Below are 25235 nucleotides of genomic sequence, written 5' to 3' on the forward strand. Positions count from 1 at the left end.
TGTGGGTGTGTGTGTGTTTGTATGATCTGCAGGTGTTTGTGTGTGTGTGTGTGTGCGTGCGTGTGTGTGTGCGTGTGTGTGTGTTTGTGTGTGTGTTTGTGTGTGCGTGTGTGTTTGTATGTTCCTTGTCTAATCATTTATATGTGCATCACAAAGAGTGTACTTTTTTGTATGATCCAAATGTGTGCGTGTGTGTGTGTGTGTGTGTGTGTTTGAACCATAAGATCCATAAATGTGCGTCCTACCACAGATGGTGTGCTTGAACTATGTGTGTGCATAGATGAAGAAGAAGACGAAGAAGAAGAAGAAGAAGAAGAAGAAGAAGAAGAAGAAGAAGAAGAAGAAGAAGAAGAAGAAGAAGAAGAAGAAGAAGAAGGAGAAAAAGAAGGAGAAGAAGACGGAGGAGGGCTTGTCCTCATCAGTTAGTCAGTGAGACATAAGCGGCCGGCTGGTGTCCCAGTGATGGATGCCGCTGAACACCCCCGGCCACATAATTACATCCACACATTTCTGTGCTGTCAGCAGAAGCAGTCTTACTGGCTCCGGGCAGCCAGAAGAAATCATGGAGGGAGAGGACCCCCCCCCCCCCGGATTGTGAGTCAGAGAAAAGTTCGGAGGAAACAACATGCATAAGAGGCAGTCAATTGCTTTAGTAAGATATGAGGCAGCCGCATATGTCATCATTGAATTATATCAGAAATTCCTCAGTCTCTATTGTAATCAATGCCATTGTGTAGTTGTCAGTAAGTAAGTAAGTAATAGTGTGTAGTACTTTATCAAACGCCAGGGGCATTTTGGTTATCAAACCAGAACAAATACTATAGGCTGAACGCACTCTTGATATTTAAGGATTTCGCTCGCATGCCATTTTGAATTGGGAAATCAATTTATTAAATGTTGTAAAAGTTAATTGTTCAGTCGGGCAGGGATAAAGGTAAATATGCTAGATTTATATTGGGCCTATTATTAAACTCTCACATCTAAGTCGGAAAAAATATCAAATGTATATTTCATTTACAGATTGAATCAATGTAAAGATGCACAGGGAATTAGAAGAAGCATTGAATTTCACTGTATATGAATAACATATATCAAACCCATCTAAGAAAATAATCATGAATCATGAATCCTTAGTCATTTATACTTACTCCATTCCATTTTTAAGGCATTTATTTAAACAATTATATTTTTTATATTTATCACATTATCAATTATATGTGGTAGGAAAGGCGAGGCAGCACCTTTACCACCCCAGGCAGCTGAAGAATCACCGTCTCCATGACGATCCTCCAGTCCTTCAGCCTCCTGACAGCAAGCAGCCCTGCCTGGTTCGGCAAAGCTCCGCTCCCGATAGGAGGGCTCTGCAGAGGGATGGCTGAAAACAATATTAAAATTACCCCCCCACACCCCTGAAAAAAAACCAAGAGCCTGCAGAATAATGAAGGATCCTCACCACTCCAACAAGGGTTTGGTTCAGCCGCTGCGGTCAGGCAAGTGCTATCCAGGTCACGACGCAAAAACAGAGAGAATGAGATAGAGTTTATTTTTCCTTCCCGAGGCCATCAGGACTGTTAACACTGATCTCACCAGGGCCCCAACCAGGTTTCAAACATTGCCATTCACACACACACACACACACACACACACACACACACACACACACACACACACACACACACACACACACACACACACACACACACACACACACACACACACACACACACACAAACAAATAGTTGCGCTTATTTTTAATGCAAACATGGTTGCCTGTTGTTATTGTACTGTTACTGTTGTTGATTTCTCTTAAACATTGCCACTTTCATAAGCCTTCAATATAGGCTTAAGCCCTGTGAATAAATATCTCTATATAATCTATAATCTTTATTTTGATATCTCCGTCTGAGAGAGGGTTAGGCTTCTGGGTATATGGTATAACGCCAGGGTGTATGGCGCATTTCATATTTACAAAATCGGACTGGCGATCGGACTGGCAGTTTGACAGCCTGGTAGAGGTAGACACCTTTAAATCAAGATAATATTTTATTGAGAGTTAATGTTAAGGTGTTACTGGGGACAGAAAGTAAAATACTTCTCGGCATATCTTATTATGCAAAATTAACTATGTTGTAGCCACATGTTTTGGGGTTTAAAAATAGGCCTATATAAAAGAGTATGCCTTATCCATTAAACTATCCTCAAAGTTCCAATTGGCTAGTTAATCAAGGACAATTTTCATAGGTAGCTAGATTATTCAATATGTCCATTTTTAATTGTCCAAGAGTTGCATTATCACCTTAATAGGTCCATGATTATAACTGACATGTTAGTATCGAAAACGCGCACATACTATATTCTGCAATTTGATCATTACGAGTACCCGTAGTGCACGTGACAATCAGCTGACTGAAGTTTGAGGAAGGAAAAGCTAAACAAAAACACATACAAAACGCTCGAACCCATAGAATTATAACTAGTTTAGTAAGCATGGAGGCGACGCTTGAACAGCATCTTGATGAGACGTAAGTATTTGACCGTAAAAGTGAATAAACGATGTATAATGTATTACATTAATTTATGCTCTCGTATCTCCTCTGTATGGCAGTATGAAGCATCCAGCGATCGTGGGTGTGCTGGTTACAGATCAACAAGGACACAACTTGGGCTGTAAGACTGCACATATGTGTATTTATATTGTCTACAGGGCTGTAACGATACGCGTATCAAACCGAAAATCGCGATACTCAAAGCCACGAACCTGTCTCGCGGTGTGAGAAGGCAGAAGCGCGATATGCCCTTTCTAACTCTTCGGTCAAATTGTCCGATTGAAATTTGCTAATAATTTGTCTAAATAATAGTCTGCTGACAGTGCCCCCTCCTATCGATGCCGTAAATATGTGACGAGATGCCTCTCTGTGATCACAGCTCTCCGTGGCTACGGAGGATTGCATTTCTCCACAGCCGTCGAAGTCATCATATGCGATACGAATGACATTTATCCAGAGTGGGCCAAGCGCGAAAAATAATTGCCTGTGTGATCCTGTCTCTATTGTGTGATTTGACTGGCAGTTTGTCTGCTTATAGGTTGGAATGAAGCGGCCAACGATTATTGACAGGATGGGTACTTTATTCTACCGGACTCGTTCGCTTCTTCACTAGACACACGCGCTACCGCTCGCTCTCCTCGCTCGTCCACTCACTCCGCTGACGTCACTCACACACGCATACGCACACTGCCATTCTCGCGTATACATATATGCTACTCGTAACACTATGCCTCGTTATTGCGACGTTCATGTTTTTCTCATCTATTGAAAGTTAGGCTATTAAACATGTTGCATTCTATACGGCCTGATTATGTCATTATTTAAAGATCCCATGCCATGCTATTTATGGATGCTTTAATATAGGTATTAGTGGGCTACAAACACAGTATTCAAAGACGTCCCCGAAATTCAGCCGTGGTGCAGAGTTACAGCCACTCCAAACCAGTCGCACATTGAGCTTCCCCCAAACGCGCTGTTTCGGTGGGGCGTGTCAAGGCAGGTCAAGGAGGGGGGGTGGGGGTGTGGCCCTGAGCAGCTTGTAGCCACAGTACAATGCGCTCTGGTTACGGTGGGCGTGTCAAGGCAGGTCAAGGAGGGGGGTGGGGGTGTGGCCCTGAGCAGCTTGTAGCCACAGTACCATGCGCTCGCCGCTCTGTTGACGGTGGATGTATCGCAATGGCTCGTAGAAACCCATATTATACATAGATATCTATATAATATAATATAATATATGATGTATATTATCACCTGGCCCTGCATGCGCTCTGTTTACGGTGGATGTATCGCAATGGCTCTTATAAACCCATATTATACATAGATATCTATATCATATAATCTATAATATATGTTATCACCTGGCCCTGAGCAGCTTGTAGCCACGGTACCATGCGCTCTGTTTACGGTGGATGTATCGCAATGGCTCTTAGAAACCCATTTTATACATAGATATCTATATCATAATATATATTATCACGGCCAAAAGCTGTGTGAGCCTCCCAGACGATCAAACGACCGCGTCTTCTTCAGAGTGATGTGGAAGTGGAAGAACCAGAGACGTCGGAGAACCCGACGAAGTCCTTTGCGATTCATTATATCGTCTGCACACAGGTTTTGGCCGTGATAATATGTTTTATTTGATATAGATATCTATGTATTATATGATATTATTTAGATGTAGAGCCCCAGGACTGTAACGCTGCTGGAGTTGTTATTAGGATCTAAACAACACGTCGGACTCTCGTCTCTGTATTTCTACGAGACTCGTAGTGGGGGTTATCTCAGCCATGGTTGAGAATGAATTGGGGGAAAGGAACTTTGGCTTTGACTCCCTGAAGTACATGAACCACGACATGGAGGAGAAGGGATTGTTGGCCGCGATGTATCCCGCTTGAGCCCTGCTTCCCGCCGCCTCGGCAGCGGTCAGCGCTAATCACCGCCTCCTGAAGCGGTCAGCGCTAATCACCGCATCCTGAAGCCGAGGCGGTGGTCCATCGGCAGCGAGGCTCCGGCGGGAGACGACCGCGGTCAACAATCCCTTTCTCCTCCATGTTGTGGTTCATGCCTACTTCAGGGAGTCAAAGCCAATGTTCCTTTCCCCAATTCATTCTCAACCATGGCTGAGATAACCCCCACTACGAGTCTCGTTGTAGAAATACCAGAGACGAGAGTCCGACGTGTTATGCGCCATCACACCAACAGCAGAACGGTTATCCAAATAACAAGGAAGTGTACAACACTTGCGTTACAGTCCTGGAGCTCTATATCTAAATAATATCATATAATACATAGATATCTATATCAAATAATACATATTATCACGGCCAAAAAGCTGTGTGCACGTCCAGACGATATAATGAATCACAAAGGACTTCGTCGGGTTCTCCGACGTCTCTGGTTCTTCCACTTCCACATCAATCTGTAGTAGACAGAACCGCGCGCTGCCTGCTGCCTGCTGCCGGCGCAAGGCACCACCGCCCGGCTGCCCGCTGCCGGGCGGTGGTGCCTCGCGCCGCGGCAACCGCGGCAGGCAGCATGTCGCAGTTCATGTACTGTCGATGTCGTTCTGCCATTGCATTCAAAATTCTGTAACTAGCCTGTTACTACGAACTAAGCAACTACCATACACGTATTAGCATTTAGCACTAGCTCAATTCACGACTCCTTCAGAATTCTTGTGGGTGGTTACGAACCAACCAGTGGGCAGGGCCATGAATAATAGTTTGACAACGCTACGTCACAGTGTCACCTTATCCAGATTGGCTCATTTCTTCTGCCTTTTTCCTGTCATTGCCTAGTTGCATTCAGCAGACAAACTGCATAGATTTCAAACTTACCACAGCTCACAAACTTATTCAGACCTATGTTATTAACAAACAACAGGAAAAATGTTGATTTTAATGGCATGGGCTCTTTAAGCTACATAGCCTAATAAGACGCGCTAATAAGGATATTTGAATAAACCAACCAAACAGTTAAAGGGGCCCTATTATGCCTACCAGCAAAAAGCATCCTCCAACTGCAATCTTTGGTTATTTCTTTATTAATTTAACTATACTTTAATAGTATTCTTTCGGTTCAAATCTGTTCAGTGTTCCAAATTATTTGTTATTAAAATGTTACATTAAGATAATTGGTTATTTAAGTGTTTGTTTAAATAAAATGCTTTTTAAATTTAAAAGAATCGTGGGATGTATCGAACCGTGGGTCAAAAATCGTGATACAAACCGAATCGTGAATTTGTGTATCGTTACAGCCCTTATGGTCTTTGAATTGGTGTGTCATGGTCCACTCGATATTTGTAACGGATCGATCAAAAGAACAATCTCTCGATAAAGCTAGACCAACTATTTGTATTATTTGGGAGATTTTGTATATTTGTGGGATATGTGGTGGATGGGATTATGTGCATGTTTAAAACCCAACTATCTACCTGAGCACTGACCCCAACATGTACCCCACTCAGCATATTTGTGCATTGCAGGCCACTAGATCTTTAATTGTATGAACAGCGTCGCCTAATACAATGATTCATTATTTATGTTATGGTGGCTAGGTCGTGGATCCTTGTCTGACGAACACGGGGGTGTGGTATCAGTACTGGCCAAACAGGCGGCAGGCCTTAGCAAAGACCCGACGGATAGCCCCACTGTGTGCCTGGAGTCAGATACAGGGTGAGCAAGCGCCGGGACGATGAGGTTGTTCTTGATCTGCTTGTGTATACCGCCATCTTGTGGATGCTGCTTAGCTGAGCTCACTGCTTTGAAGTTCGAGCTCGATGTGCAGGCATGCAGTGCAAACTTTTGCTTCATTCTATACTTTGTCTCTCTCCCTCGTTCACTCAGAGGAATTTGGACAAGCCTTCATTTCTTAAAAAAGAACACCCTAAATATCCCCAAGCTCCAAGTTTTCTGTCACCAAACGGGTAGCTTGCATTTCCAAACTGGCAGTTGGCAGAAAATAATTGTAGGCTACTGACTCTCAAACTGGGATTGCATGTTACCTAAACAATCCAGTATTGTATACATAATAATTTAGATTAATTAATTAATCTTATAAGAATAATCACCAAAGGTTTAACCTTGTGGGATTTACAGAGTGATATGACAGCAGGCTATTGTATTTCAAAACATTGACTTCATGCAACAAAGTCTGTATATTTTTTTGATTTAGCAATCTACATTAAAATATCGCGTGATTAAAGTCATCACACATTTAGGCGGTTGTTGAGGTAGATAATGAGAAGGCAAATTTTAGGAAGGTCAGGAATGGCAAGAATGTATAACTAATGATGCATGTTGGTGCACGTGTGGACAGAGTTCACTCTCAGCATGAGTGCATTGCTCATGCTATGGTCTTCTGTCCCCAGGAACGTTCTGGTTAGGACACACGGGAGCATCACCGTGGCAGTGCACAAAATGGCGTGCTAAAGATGCCCCGTTTCCTGTACAGTGATTTATCCGAACATGCAGTCATGAGCTTATAAATTATACCTTTGTATTCTTTTCCTTGTATAAAACCTTTTAAAATGTGTAGTATTGTTATTATGGTTGTCTTTCACGCCACACAAACAAAGTATGCATCATGTGTTCACATTTAGAATTAAAAGAATCTGCATACATCTTTCCTAGTAAGTGTCCTAAAATAATGCAAGCTTCACCTGTGTCCCAAATGCTGTATATTACACATTAAAATACTTCAACCTTTTTTAAATAGATTGGTTTTCAACACTTATTATTAAGGACATATTTCTTCATATCCTGCCTGTATTTCCTAAGGACATTGACCTAGTATACAGTAAGTATGCAAAAGTACCATTTTGCATAACCAAATCTATTCATAACTTGCAACTAATCATCTTGTTCATATCTTTACACATTTTTACTGAGTCAACATCCTGCTACTACTAGTACTAAACGACTACTTCTACTACTGTCCTAGTTTAAAATCAGGTAAACACGTATTGAGGTCACCATTTTATGTACACCTTCAATGGTTGTCCATAAGTTTGAAATCAAAATAAATCCATAACCTCTACAGACCATAGTTATTCTCAAACTATAAACAAGTGTGGAATGACAAGGTGGAGCTGATGTCTGGGTCGGTTGGCGAAGCACCTTGGGATGTTTTTTTTCTACTGCACCTACCTCTGATGGCCTGGGCCAGAAACATACATCAACATGTCTATTCGGTAGTCTTAAGTATATTTGCTGCCCATAAAGGGTATTCTCTGAGAGATAAGTAGTACTTTATACGTTGATGTCATTCTGCTTTGACAGTGGTGATAAAAAAACAGCGTGGAGCGATGTCCTTTGCCGGAACGTAATTGTAATCTACGAACGTATCAGGAACGAGTGTGAACACAGGTTATTCGGTTCCCAGGACTAGTTCAAGAGTTTTAGAGAGAATAGAAGAAAGCTTTAGGCAGCCTTGCCCTCAATTGTTTCATTATATTCACCTTTGTCCACCAAACAAATATTAAAACCTTGGCAAGGCAAGGCAGCCCAGTTTATTTATACAAAAACCATTCAAAAACAAAGCTATTTATAGTGCTTTACATATGCAGGAATCATATTTTAAATCATTAAAAGGACATTCATTAAAAGATAATTCATAAAGGACTAATGTAGAATAAATTGAAGATAAGATGGTAAGAGAATAGATGTAGTGCAGACTTAGATTTCTTTCCATTAGTGCTTTGTGATCATAATACTAAAATTATATTTTATATTTTACATACAGGCTGGAGGAAACTGGCACATCCAGTAACTGATTTGCTCAAGGCACCTGATGAGTGACTCATAAGATAATGATCTCCTGTTGATTAACAAATGTTATAGGTTTTACATGTGTCAGAGCTCTCTGAGTGTGGCGATTGGGAGTAATCCTATGTGTGCCTTGATTATCCAGTTCACCACCGGTGCCCAGACTTCACCCAGCCCCAACGATGACAACTGGAGGGTTTGTCCCTCTATCCATGGTGGGGAATTAATCAGATGCACTATTTATATTTTTTTGAAAGATACATTTGATACTATATAAAAAATAAATGTCATTGGGTATCTGAAGTTGGTTTTTTCTCTTGTTTTCTTTTTAGAAATACTGATGTGGATTTCTACATGTAGCTTTTTTCTGTTGTGGTTGCGATTGTATCAACAATATTTGTCGTTTTGGGGCCCAAACTTTTCCCAAGGTCTTTGGCCAAAGTGAGTACAGGTGTGAGAGAAAGCCTCCATGAATAGAATAGTCGTGTTCTCACCCTCCGTTTTGAGATTACAACTGTCTGATTTGCACAGCAGTAGTAATAAAACCTGCTAAGGAAAACACACAAGTGACCTATTACAACCTTTGGAATATTAAGAACATTGTTCATTATTATATCCAGTGTGTGCTCCCTGCCCATGGAAAATTCTGAGACAATCACAAATTTACAGCAACATTTATGCACTGTCATCCAAGAAGTTTGTAGAGTTATTTATATGGCCTGCAAGTGGTTAAATAGATTTCAATATGGGAGCAAGATATTTAAAAAGATGCAAATTCTCTCAATTATATGATATCTGCCTGCATAGATGCGCATAATCTATCAGGGATGCCCTCCACTCGCCTGTTTATAGCCCGACCTCTCATTAGTGGACATTAGGAGGAATTTCACCACACTAAACTTTGAATAAGTTCAGTGTGCTAAAGAAAGTTCAAGGTGATGTTAGACATGAAGAGGAGCAGACATTAATTTGAAAAGTGTACCTGTGCAGGTTAAGGTAAGTTTCTGCCTCTATTTGTGGTCGAAAACAGCAATATTGGAGTTGTGGGAGTGCTCTCTGAACAGACACAAGCATCCTGGACACATCATTTGCTAACTTGTCAGCACAAAAGTGGGACACCTTAGATTCCTTCCGATATTTGCCCTTAGAGCCCCTTTGGCTGCAATATTTATTTTAGAGTATAAATCTTTTATAAGTAACAAGTTATAGCTACAATATAAGATAATGTTCAACATATTATTACTTGAATGCATATTAATTCTATCCGGCACAATGGTTTACGTGAACAAACAATGCATCAAACCATTCACATCAATTAGATAACTCTGTAATTGGAAATGTGTCAAATGTGCTTATGTACAGGAAGACATCGGGGAATTAATTTTCAACCTGAAAAAACAAGAAGAAAAGCTGTTATTTATGTATTAAAGCACTTGAGTGAACGCAGCAGAACGTGTTGGCTATAGGTTCAGTGTAAACGTACCGTATGGGCGAGGCTCCACCGCAGCGCGAAAGGGTGTGTCCACGTCCTTACGATAAAACTATAGAAAACAAAAAATCTTTAAGTGTTATAGCCTAAATATATACTGTATATATGTCACTCTGCGAGATAAGCTAGATAAACACACCATGCTGACAGTTCGCCCGTGCATTCGCCTAAAAGCAACCTGCTGAAAGTGTTCTGGAAGATGGGGGACCCCAATTGACTCAAACGGGAGCGAAGCCTCTGCCATAGGATGTCCTGTTCCCCGGTGCAGATGCAATTAAAACCGAAGTGCAAACTCCATTTACCTCCCTGCTTTATTGGATGCGGTTTATCGCAGTTTCCATGGCGTGTCCCTCGCAGCTGAATATCAGCACTCCTCACGTTTCAGGGGAATGTTTAACTGGGGGCTTCTTCTTTACGCTGGAGGACTCCTTTTTTTTCTCGACGTTTCACGTCACGTGTGTGGTCACTGTGTAGGTTTGGTTTATGCGTCTCTCCTCGCTTAGCGATGTAGTGGTCGGAGATGTGAGGCTCAACTTGGAGGAATTCTCTCGTCGCGACCAAGTTATGGCCCGAGCATCTCCGAGCGAACACTCCGCGCAACTTTCTACAGACTGTGATATTTCTGCAGCATCTTCTCCCGCAACACCGAGGATGGCTCGGTCCAAATTGTAGTCCAACATTGGCAAGTAAAAACACCACAATACCGTGTTGCATCTGATTGAAATTGGATCAAAGGTGAGTCAACATTTAGTATTTTTTTTGTAAATTCTTAAGACAATGTTACACCTAGGTCTGTTGTGTTTTTTTTTCTGAATTATTAATATCAATAACTATGGATCATACTTTGTAGTTTTCGCTTTCCGCTATAGTTTCGAGGTATAACACTATTGTTGATTGTAGGCCTATATCTTTATATATAATTTGATGTTTGCTCATAAATATTCGATATTGTATTTGGCTATTTATTAGGCAATAGCATTCCGTCATCTAATTAAGTTTCACCAAGTTAAGCCGCTCGGTAACCTTTACCATGAATGACAAACCCCAGAAATATGCATTTACATATGCCTTACATATGTTTCCCCTTCGTGTTTCAACCAAACTAATTCATCCTCTCTGAATCAGCAATGTTGAGTCCGGGACACAATGCACCAGGAGACAACAACTGTTACACAACTTTACAGAGTAAGACCCCACTTCCATGTTCACAATTGTTTGTGCCGTGCTCCATTCGCCATTCGCCATTCAGGGATAATAAACTAAGCCAGGCTTTCTACCAAACACTGGCCACTTCACGGCATAATCTCACAATTCCTCATGCTGGATATATTTTGCCTTTCTCAGCACCCTAAGGAACGCGAATCGTTAGATTAAACCGCTGTGGTCTCGGCTCTGGTGTTGTGAGGGTCCTGTAGAAACATCCCTATACCTGACAATATCATAGCACACATTTAGTTTCAGCTAGATATACATTTGAAGCAATTATCTATTTGGTAAGGTAGCCTACTTATCCATGCCTACCTTACACCGTAACATCTCATAATTTATATTCTCATATCCTTTAAAACAAAATAAAAAAAATAGAAATGTCCTGTACATGAAGAAAATATATTGTCATACCTACAAGTGTCTGTTTTAATATTTTCATTCATTTTACCGTCACATTTGTCAGGGAAGCCTACTAGTTTGACCCACATTTGCAAAGCTGATCATCATGTTCAGCCTTCCTCTGAGACACTTCAGGGCTATTTTCACACCAATTTAGCAATCAATTATGTGTCCCACATACATATCAAAGATGGGCATGATTGGTAAAGTGTGATGGTCTGGTCTGTGGTTAAAATAGTTTGAACCCAATTACGGCTTTTTGCACTACTATTATTTGACTATATACAAAGCCCCCAGTTAGGTTGATCAAGAAAGGTTTAACCCATTCAACAGCCTTGTTTAAGGCTAGTATATGCAGTACATTGATTGATAAGGGATGGGTTAATGTATGAAGACCCTACTTCAACTAATAATCTTCTGAAACACCTTTACAATAAAGCAGTTTGAAGGAAATCCTTCAAACTGCTCAGGATGGGTCCTCCAATTTCATGAATCATTCCCTCAGGCTGTTTGGACGTCAGGTCAAACAATTCTAACATATCCAGTATGTCGAGTAATGTATTTTTCATTCCTGCCCCAGGTATAACCCGGTGTAACTCCATCTGAGAAACACCAGGATGACACCCAGAGGTTAATAACTCCCACCTGTCATTCCTGTCCATAATCTGCAGCCATGCTACCAAAGGAGAACCACAGGTAGTACACCGTCTCACATGTTGTTGTTACTGGCCCCTCAAAAGCACGCCTGTTCTTGGCTAACAGGTTCGGACACTGATGGGGGGGCTAGCATTTTCAGTTACGGACAACAAACTCTTCAAATGTCTTCCTCAGATGCCTTGCAGAACAAAAGGGTTCTTTCAAGACCATTGAAGAAGTTTAGGTGACTGTTTTTCTAAAGGGCTGACTTTATCTTTGACCCTGTCTGCCATAGACTTACATCATGGTGTGAAAAGTAAATGACAACCAATAACAAACAAAACAAATAATAAAACAGGAAGCATTAGAGTTGAGAGATCCAAAGACATAAATGTATCGATAACTCTTAAGTTTCTCTGTCACTTTTACATGAACATTAATGACAGCTCAAAGTGTTGCCTCACAGATTAGAGCAACCCCAGAGTGCTACTCTCTATCTCTTGGATGCAGCGTTCCAACATAATGAAGGGACTAAATGACTAACACGAAAGGGGGGTGGCCATTTGGAAGCTGTTCATTATGTCTCCTCCATTCTGACTCCGTTGTTCATATTTCAATCACTCAGATGAGCCTTCATCTTTCAGTTTGAACAGTCCCATTTGTATTGTTGAATGTAATTTATCAGACTAAACTGTGTGTTTGTTTCTTACATCATGAAGTTCTATGTTTAATGTTTCATGTTGTCACTGAGAGGCATTCAACCATCCAACTATGGATTCAGACACAGGCAATAATGTTACCATACTTCTACAACCATCATTGGTAGTAGATCCTAGCTTTGGGTGTCTTGAAACACACTATTTAAATGCAATGATTCATAATTTATTAATCAATACACACACACAAAATATATAATTCCCTTTAATGTTATTTAGCAGCACCTGCATGTGGTTTGAGTAGCTGTTCTGCATGGGTGTTTTCTTGTACTTTCTCTGGTTTCCATTAGCTCCCCTTATGATGATATACATCCTCTTGGCAGACAAATGATTTTTACTATCACTACTGTGTTTACAATTGAGTTTGGCGTGGGATAAATCTTGCATGTGTGATAAATAAGGATGTGCCGTCAAACCAAGGAAAGGATATCCAACTGGACTAATTAGCTGAACCCAAGGTTTAAAAGAGGGTTAGGGGGGAAAGGGAGAGAGGAATGGACAGAGAAAGAGATCGGCGAGAGCAAGGGGGAGAGAGAGAGAGAGAGAGGGAGAGAAAGGGGGTAAAAGGGAGAAAGAAAGGCAGAGAGCTTTACATTTATATCCCAGACTTCAAGGGACTGATCTCAAATCCCAAGTTGACCAGCCCACAATCACCGCACACTCGCCGCCTAGCACTGCGACACATGCTGAGGGGAGACTTGTGAACGGCACATGAGGAGAAATGCTTGCCCTGCAGCACACTGGCTTGATTCATTCCCCTTTCTAATCCGCTCGGCGCTTAATTTGGAGCTGGACTCTTTTCGATGTATATTCTGTGTGTCAAACAGAGAGAGATTCCAAATACACTTTTCCATCATAGCTTTACGGGGACTTGTGTCTGGTTACTCTATTGGTCTACCTGTGTAGCATCTGACCCTGGACACCACTGACTGACATCAGACCTAGTGGTATGTTGTTTTGGGGTTTTAACAGCTGGCTTTTGTCAGGGTGAGCAATTAGGGCATTCCACAGAGAGGTGAGATGTTAGGCGATGCTCCACCCATAGAACCCTAGAACTTTTACACAGGTCAACACGATCACCATGTCTAAATGATCCCTGACTGACTAGTACTCTAGTGCAGGGCTGTATGCTGATGGATTACCATCCCGTCAATTGCTTATCTTTCAGCTTGTCAAATACTTGTGGCAAATAATTACTTTACACACAATCACACAATCATTGCACAAGACACAGAGTAACATCGGGAATTTAGTCTAAATTCATCAGGTTAACGAAAATGTATCTAGTGTACAAATGGGAAAACATTATCTAGCACGTGTTAAAGTTTAACAAAGTATCTGGAAACCTACAAGTATAAGTCCGATATTTCTTAGAAGGAGGGTTCTCAGAAATTGTAAAATGATTAATTAGCAGATGATTTCCCAGATTGGACATTTATTGACCGACGGTATAGACAAAAAGCCCAACTGTTGTTCTTCGACCGGGGTCACTGAGGGCATTGTTGAAGAGGTTTGGATGAGCAGCAGGTCGGACTGACATGCATTCATTTTGCAGCATGCGTGCGGACACTGACAAAGTTAAATAGTTACTTGTACCACAACACAACCCCAGACACCTGATCTAACACTGGGGGGTCGCTGCAACACACGAGTAAATTGGCCCTAAAGCCTCATCCCATGGCTACAATGTAATCATTGCATACATTACCCGGCTGAGCAATAACTCACTGCTCTGGACACAATCCATGGAAGTTGAATAGTAGAATAGAATACAAATTACTTCCTCTCTCTCTCTCTCTCTCTCTCTCTCTCTCTCTCTCTCTCTCTCTCTCTCTCTCTCCCTCCTCCTCTCTCTCTTCTCTCCTCTCTCCTCTCTCTCTCTCTCTCTCTCTCTCTCTCTCTCTCTCCCATTGATTTGATATTTGCAAAATAATATGCAAATTAGAGAGTTGCAAAGGGGGAGTGCCTCTTGACTACGCAGAGACGACCACCCTGCAGCAGTCTGTGTTTCCATAGACATATGTTTGCCAAAGGAACGGTCAGGATCATGTAGTTTACTTTGTCAAAATGTTGGTCTGACGCCTTTCCTCCATAGGCTCATTATTTGGTCTTACTATTTCTTTCAGCGAAGCCAAGGCGGTCAAGTTAAGCCTGTTCAGCAGGGCTGCGTCCACCGATACAAAGAAGACTGAGAAGCAGATCCAGTACGTGGACCCTCCAGATGGAGGGTGGGGCTGGATGGTGGTCATACATTGCTTCCTGGTAAGTCCACGTAACAAGCGTCTGGTTGCATTTGCACCTCACATGTCTGCACGGGGATAAGTCATAGGTTGTGTGACTGCAGGTCAATGTCCTGGTGATGGGCACTCTGAAGACCTTCGGGATCTTCTTCGTGGCATTCCATGATGAGTTTGGGGGGTCTGCTGAGGGGATCAGCTGGATCGGTTCCATTATGTCTAGTCTCCGCCTTTCTGGAGGTTAGTCTTCAAAATCTCGGCGCTCTAGAGCCCCTCTGCAAACCGTCAACACCCCCATTAGGAGCGCCCGGCCAGAAACTTAAGCAATAGCAGCCGCTCTTTGTGATAACACGTTGTTATTGTGTACATTCGTGGCGAGACAATACTCATGCCCATATCTCTATGGCAGAAACACATTATATTTATTACGGATCGTTTTATTGAACCCAGGAGAGACAGCTACAGCTGTTTAATCCCAAAGACCGGTTTGGTCCTTTAAATTAGTTAAACATAATCATGTGAGTGTGATGAGAATGACAAAGTATAGAATGTTATTTTATCCTACATAGTGCAGGTTCCCCTTCGGCCATCTTCACTACTGGCGTTGAAGACAAACCTTTCAGTATACCTGTGTCCTGTGGCCCTTTACAGCACCCATCGCCTCCATTACCTGTGCTAAGTATGGAACCAGGGCAACCACCATTGCTGGGGCCTTCTTGGTCAGTGCAGGCTTTATTCTCAGCATCTTTGCAAACAGTGTGGTGTACCTCTACATCAGTATGGGAGTGTTCGTTGGTAAGTTGAAAACAAGCTCCACAGCAGAGAAATATATAAAAGATGTCGGGTGTTGTAGCTTAGACAAATAGGCAAACCTACTATTTATTTTTAACTCAAACTGCTAGGGCCAATGTCTAACAACATTAGATGTTAATGACTGTACCAGTAAAATGTAACTACCTGTTCACTATGCTTTCTTATTCTGACAATAACATGCTTAATGACCAGATGGCTAATGATTTATGTTTATTGTTCCCCTTTTAAGGAATGGGTTTTGCGCTTTTATACCAAGCCTGCTCAGTGGTGACCGCATTGTACTTCAGGCATAGGTTAGCCACAGCATATTCTATCGGGCGCTCTGGCATGGGCTTGACCTTTGCTTTAGCTCCATTCACCCAATTGCTCTTGGACAAATATGCTTGGCAGGGTAGGTTGAATTGTTTTATTATGTTTTATTTTATTTTACTCCAATCATAAATATATTGCTGTGATGTTATATATACAGTTTTCTAAATTAGAAGAACCTAAATCGTTTGAGTTTACTTTTGTTTTATGTGTTTGGGGAACGAGGTAGGATGAGGATTTTGTTTTTCGTCACTCACAGGAGCCTTGCTAATCCTGGGCGGTCTCATGCTGAACCTGGTGGCCTCCGGGCTGCTACTGAGACCCATCCACATAAAACCTTCCAGTATGTCGCCCCCCAGCTCAGCCGCCATTCAAAAGAGCCCAACCGCCTCCCTCAAGAGCAGCTCGGATAAGGATCACCCAAAGAGCTGTCTGAATGGCACCGGCTCTGCGAACCTCCACAATGGCGTCTGCAAACCAGACTCACTCCCACTCCCGCCACCCCCTCCTTCTCCTCCTCCTCCATCTAGCTGGGACACAGAGGGCCCTGTAGGGCACAATGCCCAGGGGGGGCAAGTGGGCCACAACAACACACAAAACCCTGAACTGCACAGGCTGGTGCAGAGCGGCGTGAATGGACTGGAGTCCCATCGCCAGGACTCCGCGAGTCCAGGGAAACCCGCGAGGCCGGGCACCCCGGCCGAGCTGAACGGCGGCAAGAACGGGTCCGCCCCCGACGGGTCCCCGACCCCCGTCAGCTCCCCTGACGAGGCCACCGCCACTCCCTGCTCAGCCAAAATTTTAGACTTCTCCCTCCTGAAAAGCCCCTTCTTCTGCATCTACACTTGGTCGTTGGTGTTCAGCCAACTGGCTTACATCCCCTATTTCCACCTGTCTGCCCGGGCCAGGACCCTGGGGATCGACGCCATGGACGCCTCCTTCATCATCTCTTTGGCAGGTAAGGCTCCACACACAGGTGCACTGTGTAGCGTATGCGTACGCAACAACAGCTAGACGGGGTCAGGGAGAAATGTAGAATAGTTGAAGCTCACAGGAAGCAACACCGCAAGAGGTGACCTACTCTTGTTCATGGTTTTAATTTGAGGAATTTATAGAATTTAGGACTTATTTTATTCTCAGCTGCTGGCATTAAGGATCCAAAAGTGGGAAGAGGGGGTGTTGATGGAGGACGATGTAGTTCTTGTCTTGTTCAATCAGGAAAAACTTGTAAACAAGGGTGCAAACAAACCTTTGAACCAGAGAGGTAAGAGAGTACAGCCCAGACTTTGAAGCAGTCTAAAGAGAGGAGATCCTCAGTACATTTTAGCCATGAATTATTTGTGAGCTGCTCCGAGACTCTGCAGTCTTATATAATGAATGTGCTTACATAAAAGCTGAACTTTGGTCTACTGACCAAAGCTGCTGGGTTCAGCTGTATCCCATTGATGAGACCCAAACATATGAAAAAAGAATTGCATTAGCATGTTGTGAGTCAACCGTCCATGTGCTTATAAATCTTTAACGTTGCTGGGGTAGCACTGCGTCAGGTGCAGGGTATTCTTGCTCAGTCTGCTTGTTTTTGATGCAATGGTGGGCCAATACTTAATGTAAAGAATAGAACCTTAAGACATAAAGAAAGGCTGCCCTGTCTGAAGATGTAATCAAAGGATCAGTTGGAAAATCAATGGCATTGATCATATTTATCATCATTTCAATTGTAAATAATTAAAATGTGTCATGCAATAATCTTAGGAACTTCCAAAAAATCCCATTTAAAGCTTTCCTTATCATGTCATCTTTGGTCCTACCCTGGATGGTTATGTGTCAAAGACCAACGGGCTAATGCCTTTCAAGCGCCCAGCATGAATAAGTCATGACACTAGATGTAGCATTGCCACTATTGGTCCATTATGACAGCCAGAGCCCGACGAATCGGTAAGCCAAATGCAAGTAATGCAACACTTAACAGTAATAATTCAACCCTTCTTTTTTTCTAAAACAAGTGTACTGGGACCTAAGCCAACCGTAGCTAGGGGGGAAAGTGCTGCAGGAGACAGTGATAGAGAAGTGTAGCACAAAGGGGATCCACGATCCCTAGTAGTCTCTCTCCCTACAACACATTAACATTTAGTGCCAGCAACAGACAACAGCATTCTGGAGACACGCCATCTCAAATTGTGCTCCTGCGTCCTGAGAAAGACAAGAGGAAAGAGAGGGGCCGAAAGGGACAAGAGAGACAGAGATAGGGAATCGGGATGGAGAGAGAATAACATTGAATGAGAAGAGGTTCTCCTGCCACCCTTGATTGCCCCACCCTGTGCCAATCACAGAGGACTATTGATTTGTCCCTCATTGCCAAGGCGACAATCCTGGTCTCAGTGCCACCACCACCGCCAACCACCACCCCGCCAGCAGAGCATGCACTATCCCTAGGCAACCCCTCAGCGAGTACACACACACACACACACACACACACACACACACACACACACACACACACACACACACACACACACACACACACACACACACACACACACACACACACACACACACACACACACACACACACACACACACACACAGCAAGCGCACGTGATGGCTTCGCTTTGTTTCAGTTTTTTCTGGTCTAATTTTGATGTGATTGAGATTTTGCCAGGGTGCAGTGGAGCGTATAAACAAAGAGAGGCAAGGAGAGCCGACAGACTTTATACAGAGCACGTTCTTCCTGTATAATGAGGAACATTTTTGATAGAGGAAGATGTTTTATTTTCTCAGAACGTTGCGCTCTATCTCCAGCATATCAAATCAGATTGCTATAATTGATATACTACCCATTAGTACATGGCGTCCCCTTCTCTAGTTAACCTCCATCCACACCACCGCACTGCTTCCTTTACCTCCCTGGGTACATCCTGTGGTACAACCTGGTACTAAAACTTAACTAGCTGAGAGGTATAGTGTTGCAGCAACTGCTAAGCCTAGAGGCACAAATGTATGTTTTTAGGAATTTAACCTCTAGTTAAACCTATGACCGCAAGTTTTATCCCAGTTTTTAATGCAAAAACGTTGAATAACAGCCCAACCCTATCGTTTAGCTTCAGTCAAACATCCATTCAGCCTCTTTCTGGGCTCTCGGTAAACTGAAAGCCCTCTGAGCAAACTCTCTTTCAGCTGTCAACACAATCTGTTTGACCTTTCCAGCCCTGAATCAAGTCTTCAACATGCCTGACTTGAAGTCCCTGTTCTGTCACATATGCTGTAGACTGTAGTGCCAACAGCCATTGTTCAGGCCAGGAGTGTAATAAGTGTGAACAAGAAAAGTTATGTTGCGCACACCATCGGCAAGTGCCAGAGTCTTGGGAGACCTAATCCTCATCTCCTAAAGAATCTCTGTCTAAATGTACGCAGTGCAGTATGCATCGCTTCCCCCCAAGGCAGCCGGAACATCTGCAGAGCCCAACCTTTCACATTGTAAAAACCACAAACAAGCTCCACTGGCTTTAGAGCAAACAGGGGGCCGCCCCTGGCCTCTCTCTGGTCACTCCACGAGGACACACAAACACGGCCCAGCTGCCTCCGGACAGACGTTTGGTGACTCCGACAGGGCCACACGTGTGTGTGTGTGTGTGTGTGTGTGTGTGTGTGTGTGTGTGTGTGGGTATGCATGTGTGTGTGTGGTGTGTGTGTGTGTGTGTCAGTGCATACGACTGCATAAGCACGCGGCAGGTGTGAGAGCGTGCCTGTGCATACTTTTATTACATAAGTAGGTCAGTGACACTGCAGATTCTCTCCTTTTTCTCTTCAACACAGCGAGGCATTTCACAAACCTCCACAGAAGATTACGGTTACAAAAAAGTTGCGCACCCCATCAATCGATGAATGGATTGTTTCCCAGAAGGTCCCCCTATCTCTAGAACGAGCAGGAAGCTCTCTGGCAGCCGTTGTTTTGTCATATCTTATCAGAGCACATTGCGTGTTTGGGGCGTATCGATGCATCTGAGGTGTTGCGGGGCAAGCCGCTGTAATCTGCAGTGGACCCGTTGATGGCATTGATTGATGTCTCGGTGCGGCCGGCAGCCAGCAACTATTTCTGCAGCCGCTCGATGCGCTCCTGAGGTGGCCACAGCAAATATCGCATTCCTGTTGACCTCAGCAGTGCAGCGGGTATCTGCTGCTTCATCATATCTGCCAGAGCGACACACACAGGGGGGGGGGGGACAGGATTGCTGCATCGTGTTGGGAGTAAAAGTGGTGCCCCCCCCCCCCCCCCCGGTATCTGCCATTATCTCTCTTTGTGTGGTAACTGTATCCCGACCTGGTGCTATACATAGCACAGCCGAGGATGCAAAGACTGGTTCATTTTCACTGTGAGACGCACACATGCACACACACACACGTTGTCTCGTACACAGATCCACCGAGAGGGATCACGTGTATTTTTGTGTTTTCCCACATTCATTGACCGATGCACACATGCAGACTGATGTTACAGGATGTCCTGGCGGTGTATCCACATGCTGAGCCATGGTTTACGGTACACGTGTCCCTCTAGCAATCAGTGAGCGGCCGCCCGGCCTAGAGGAGCCAGCACCACTGACCTTGATGCACAACACTTTCCTCTGCAGTGCGAGTACTTCCCAGAAGACAAGACTCTCTTCACTCCAAGTCATCTGATGCACTGCTTTTGATATTTAATGGCCTAACGTTTGCAGGTACAAACAGGCTGTACCTTCAAACGGGGGGGGGGGAGCATCCTTCAGCAAGATGCTTAAGCCCTACATGCTCACTAAGGAGAACTTTGTTGACTCTATATGTCGATATATTGAATGGTAACGACTCAGGTCAATGTCTGTGCAGGTGTGCGTGTGTGGCTTTCCTAATGAGAGGTGGGTGTCTCGGTAGGGCAGATATATATCATTGCATGATCACCTTTATACTGTACAAGCTGTGCTGATCGGCGTTAAGGCGTGTTCCTACTCTTCTTCAATGTTTTTTTGTCCAGTTGCACAATTCTAGCGAATATTCATGAGTGTATTATTATTCATTATTCACGTCTGTATTAGTATTCATTATTCCTGAATTGGTGCCAAGCAAACAACTAATAATGACTTAATCACGCCAGTAGGGCATCCTGAGATGTCCTAAGCAGCCTGAACGAATAGCATTAGCATTTGTGCTAACGGCGGCATCTTTTATCCCACCATCTTTTATATATAATATAATTATATATTTTGTGATCCTCTTCATTGTATCTAAATCCAAGTTAATTCTTCTTCTTCTTGCCTAGCCGTCTCTGAATATTTCCTTCTTTCTTTCTACCATGTAATCGTGTGTGTCTATTTGAACAGTGGGTTAATGTGGTCGGTCGTTTCAGGCATCACGGAGACTGTGGCCCAGCTGGCGTCCGGCTGGGTGGCGGACAGGAACGGCTCCCACAAGTACCACTACCACAAGGCCTACCTCATCCTGTGTGGCGTGGTCAACCTGCTCTCCCCGCTCGCCACCTCATACTTCCTGCTCATGATCTACGCCATCTTCTTCGCCATATTCTGCGGAGGCTACATGGCGCTGCTGCTGCCCGTCCTGGTACGCCCGCACCCTGCATCTTAACCAATCAGAGCCCACAGGTTGTCTTGTATGCATGTTTACTAACTAGACTATTGGTTCCCACCTTAAATAATACATTGGGCTGATGAATGATTTTCCACGTGTTTATTAACAGTAATCTTTGTTACTGTAGTTTATTCATGCCTCTGTTGTTTATTAACACTCCATTGTCGTTGGGAATACATTTTCGAATACATGTGCACACCTGTAGCTGTGGACTTTCATCATGCATAGGTCAATGTTGCACGTGTGTGGAAGAAGGCTTTGTTCAAACATTGACCAATGACCTCAGGGTGTTGTCTGATTTATTTTCAATAATCAGACAAATGTGTCTGGGCTAAAGAGGCTGATTGATTGATGACAGGAAAGGGGATGAAATAGTGAACAACAATTTATATTTTTCATTTTTATTGTTATTATTTTAACCAAATAAAGAATTGCAAAACGAGGTTTGACTATTGGACGTTTGCCTCTGCAGGTAGACCTCGTGGGATCAGAGAAGCTCAACAACTCCATGGGCTTCTCCATGTTCTTCGTAGGCCTTGGCTGTCTCACCGGACCCCCTCTTGCAGGTATTAAGATCACATGACTCTCTCTGTGTGTGTGTGTGTGTGTGTGTGTGTGTGTGTGTGTGTTGTGTGTGTGTGTGTGTGTGTGTGTGTGTGTGTGTGTGTGTGTGTGCGTGAACCAGTTCATTTATTGCAGGTATTTAAGGTTATGCCCAATGCGTGATATAACAGGAGAAATGGAACAGGTGAAGCATGTTGTTCTCTTGAGGTCTCAGTGTCACTCTCTGGTTCCTCTTCTCTCCTTTGCATGTAAACTAGTTAGGACTGCTCTCAGGTATAGATGCCAGAATGACAAATTACTTGAGCAGACTTGCATTGGGGTGTGTGTGTAAAGGCCCTATCTCTGTCAAGAGGGGTTATGAGTCTTCTTCACATATGTTTTCCTTTTCAATTGGCCTTGTGTGTCAGATCTTTTCAGAGGCCTGTAAATTCCACCCCTGAATGATGTGTTCATGTGTCGGAGGTCTGAGTGGGGGTAGGAGTTTTTTCAACTGTTAGAAAACTGAAACCAACAGGAGAAGAACCAATCTATACTACGGGTCTGAAAGCATACCAGCATTTTCAACTTTCAGGTCAGCCTTCAATGCTGGACAGAATGTATGGGAATTCCTAGGGATTATGCTGATTAGGTATATGACGAGTCAACGTATCTTCTAGTCTGAGTCAACGTATCTTCTAGTCTGAGCAGCTCTACTTGAGGTGTGTAAATCACTTGAGGCTGTATAAACTGTTTTGCATGTTGAGCATCAATCAAAACGGTAACAGTCATGGCCCCTGGCTTATTAAAACTGGTTTGCATAAGGTCTATCCCCTCGAAACCTCCACGTTGCTGACTAAGGGCAATCAATCAGGGCTGGGAGCCGTCAAAGCTGGTTCTCAAAGCTCAAACAGGGCGTCCCCCTCTCACCTTGTCTCCTCAGGGTCAGAGTGGGCCTCCTCCTCTAACCTTGTCTCCTTCGTTTAAAGAGAGCCTCCTCTCCCCTTGTCTCCTCTGGGTCAGAGTGGGTCTCCTCCTCTCCCCTTGTCTCCGCTGGGTCAGAGTGGGTCTCCTCCTCTCCCCTTGTCCCCTCTGGGTCAGAGTGGGTCTCCTCCTCTCCCCTTGTCTCCTCTGGGTCAGAGTGGGTCTCCTCCTCTCCCCTTGTCTCCTCTGGGTCAGAGTGGGTCTCCTCCTCTCCCCTTGTCTCCTCTGGGTCAGAGTGGGTCTCCTCCTCTCCCCTTGTCTCCTCTGGGTCAGAGTGGGTCTCCTCCTCTCCCCTTGCCTCCTCTGGGTCAGACTGGGTCTCCTCCTCTCACCTTGTCCCGTGTCTGCCCGGACCGTCCCCCTGCAGGGTTCCTGTATGACTACACCCAGACGTACGACGGCTCCTTCTACCTGGCCGGGGTGTGCTACCTGCTCTCCTCCGTCTCCCTCTTCCTGGAGCCGCTGGCCCGGCGCTGGGAGAAGCAGAAGGCCGCCCGGCTTGAGAAGACATCCCACCAGCCGGGTGGCAGCGAAGTGTCCCACAACGGGGTCGTCTAGGAGGGAAGGAACTTCTCCACGAGCCTCCCTGTGTGGCAGGATACCACACAGCTGCCTGGCGACCTGGTCCTTCTGGTCAGGATCCCCGCCTGGTCGTTCAAACTTTAAAAGGCCCAGTCCAACGGATGTCAGGTGGCGATTTCGAACGTCTTCTCTGAGGCGTGAAACCGCAGGTTTGGGGGCGGGACTTATCTTTTTTTAAAAAGGGGAGGGTTTGCCGCGGAGGCTAGGTTGGAGCTTCGCCTTGAGATTCAAATACGTCAAAAACCAAAGCTAGCTGTCAATCACCTTTCTAGGAGTTATAGTTGACAATAGAGCGATGTCATTGGATTAAGTACTTGTCAGGTTAACGCCACGTAACCTGACAGATATGTGTTTCATAACACAGCTGCACAAAAGAAGTAAGCAAAAATAAATTTTTGGCGTAAATATATGAAAAATACCTACAATCAATTTTCTTTGGTATACATCATAGTATTTAACTATTTCAACTAAAGGCAACCCAATATTGACCTAAGGGAGCTAATATAACATTTTGTTAGACCGCGGGCCAGAAGAGGTTTTTGGCACCAGGACTAAATGCTGGAGGGTGTGATGGGGGCGGGCATGTGAAGAAAGAATGCTTTTAAAATATAATATATATATATATATATATGACAGCCAAAATCATACATTGTTATGCCATACAGTTTAGAACCCCTTTAGGTTTGTGTGCGGGATGTGGATGGAGGTTGATTTGTGTCTTTATTATGCAATCAAAAATAATAGGTTTGAGAGCAAAACTTTCCACACTGCAATCAAAAAATAGATTTGAGAGCAAAACTATCGACACTGCAATCAAAAAATGTTTTATTGCAAGATAAATTAATGTGATAAAAAAAATATTGATGGGAATCCAAAAGTTTTGTTTGCAAACCCAAAAGTTTTGTTTGCAAATCCAAAAGTTTTGTTTGCGAATCCAAAAGTTTTGTTTGCGAATCAAAAAGCTTTGTTTGCGAATCCTAAAGTTTTGCTTGCGAATCCAAAAGCTTTGCTTGCTGTTGAGCTGAATCTCGTGGGCGGGACCTACGCCGAAAGATGTAAGACACGTCTCTATTGGCCAGTCTCGATCGGAGTGACAGCTTGGCAACATCCACAGTTAGTAACGAGAGAGGGAGTTCTATTTCATGTAGGCTACGCCGTCTAGGCTTCGCCTTATGGGCTTGTCCCTTGCGCGCCCTGAAAATTCCGTAGGCTTCCCTGTCAGCCGACAAGGAGACCATGGCAGAGGAGAGCAGGGCGATGTTGTTGACCGTCGCCGCGGATTGAGAGGCACAAACGAACCCTGTCCGTCCGGCCGACAATCTGCTTCTTTTCGGATGTTGCCAAGCTGTCACTCCGATCGAGACTGGCCAATAGAGACGTGTCTTACATCTTTCGGC

The 25235-nt window shown here is 43.9% G+C and overlaps 2 protein-coding genes and 2 long non-coding RNA genes across 4 annotated transcripts; 2 read left to right on the forward strand and 2 right to left on the reverse strand.

Moving 5' to 3' along the window:
• Nucleotides 1-32: 32 nt before the first annotated feature.
• LOC115546883 (uncharacterized) lies at nt 33-2227 on the reverse strand. Its single transcript, XR_003977298.1, has 2 exons — nt 1454-2227; nt 33-1375 (listed from the first exon to the last, which is right to left on the reverse strand). It is a non-coding gene; the product is annotated as an uncharacterized LOC115546883 (long non-coding RNA).
• Nucleotides 2228-2370: 143 nt separating this feature from the next.
• On the forward strand, nt 2371-7260 carry lamtor5 (late endosomal/lysosomal adaptor, MAPK and MTOR activator 5). The gene is made up of 4 exons (XM_030360665.1): nt 2371-2522; nt 2606-2667; nt 6100-6217; nt 6913-7260. The coding sequence occupies exons 1-4, from the start codon at nt 2488-2490 to the stop codon at nt 6971-6973; spliced, it is 276 nt and encodes a 91-aa protein (XP_030216525.1). The 5' UTR covers nt 2371-2487; the 3' UTR covers nt 6974-7260.
• Nucleotides 7261-8060: 800 nt separating this feature from the next.
• Nucleotides 8061-10235, reverse strand: LOC115546881 (uncharacterized). Its single transcript, XR_003977297.1, has 3 exons — nt 9937-10235; nt 9792-9849; nt 8061-9697 (listed from the first exon to the last, which is right to left on the reverse strand). It is a non-coding gene; the product is annotated as an uncharacterized LOC115546881 (long non-coding RNA).
• On the forward strand, nt 10227-24389 carry slc16a4 (solute carrier family 16 member 4). The gene is made up of 11 exons (XM_030360653.1): nt 10227-10532; nt 10923-10982; nt 11986-12101; nt 14884-15019; nt 15102-15234; nt 15646-15789; nt 16037-16198; nt 16376-17074; nt 21494-21705; nt 22205-22298; nt 23624-24389. Exons 3-11 carry the CDS (start codon nt 12079-12081, stop codon nt 23812-23814), a joined length of 1794 nt encoding a protein of 597 aa, XP_030216513.1. The 5' UTR covers nt 10227-10532; nt 10923-10982; nt 11986-12078; the 3' UTR covers nt 23815-24389.
• Nucleotides 24390-25235: the final 846 nt, after the last annotated feature.

This window comes from Gadus morhua, chromosome 1 (assembly GCF_902167405.1).
Source record: "Gadus morhua chromosome 1, gadMor3.0, whole genome shotgun sequence".
In the NCBI taxonomy this organism is placed as follows: Eukaryota; Metazoa; Chordata; class Actinopteri; order Gadiformes; family Gadidae; genus Gadus; species Gadus morhua.

Excerpts from the sequence above, each read along its gene's own strand:
- slc16a4 (XM_030360653.1), top strand. The coding sequence starts at position 12,079 with ATGCTACCAAAGGAGAACCACAG. Across the intron at positions 15,020-15,101 it reads TGGTCATACATTGCTTCCTG|GTCAATGTCCTGGTGATGGG; the intron begins GTAAGTCCACGT and ends GTGTGACTGCAG. Across the intron at positions 22,299-23,623 it reads CACCGGACCCCCTCTTGCAG|GGTTCCTGTATGACTACACC; the intron begins GTATTAAGATCA and ends GTCCCCCTGCAG.
- lamtor5 (XM_030360665.1), top strand. The coding sequence starts at position 2,488 with ATGGAGGCGACGCTTGAACAGCATCTTGATGAGAC. Across the intron at positions 2,523-2,605 it reads GAACAGCATCTTGATGAGAC|TATGAAGCATCCAGCGATCG; the intron begins GTAAGTATTTGA and ends TCTGTATGGCAG. Across the intron at positions 2,668-6,099 it reads ACAAGGACACAACTTGGGCT|GTCGTGGATCCTTGTCTGAC; the intron begins GTAAGACTGCAC and ends TATGGTGGCTAG.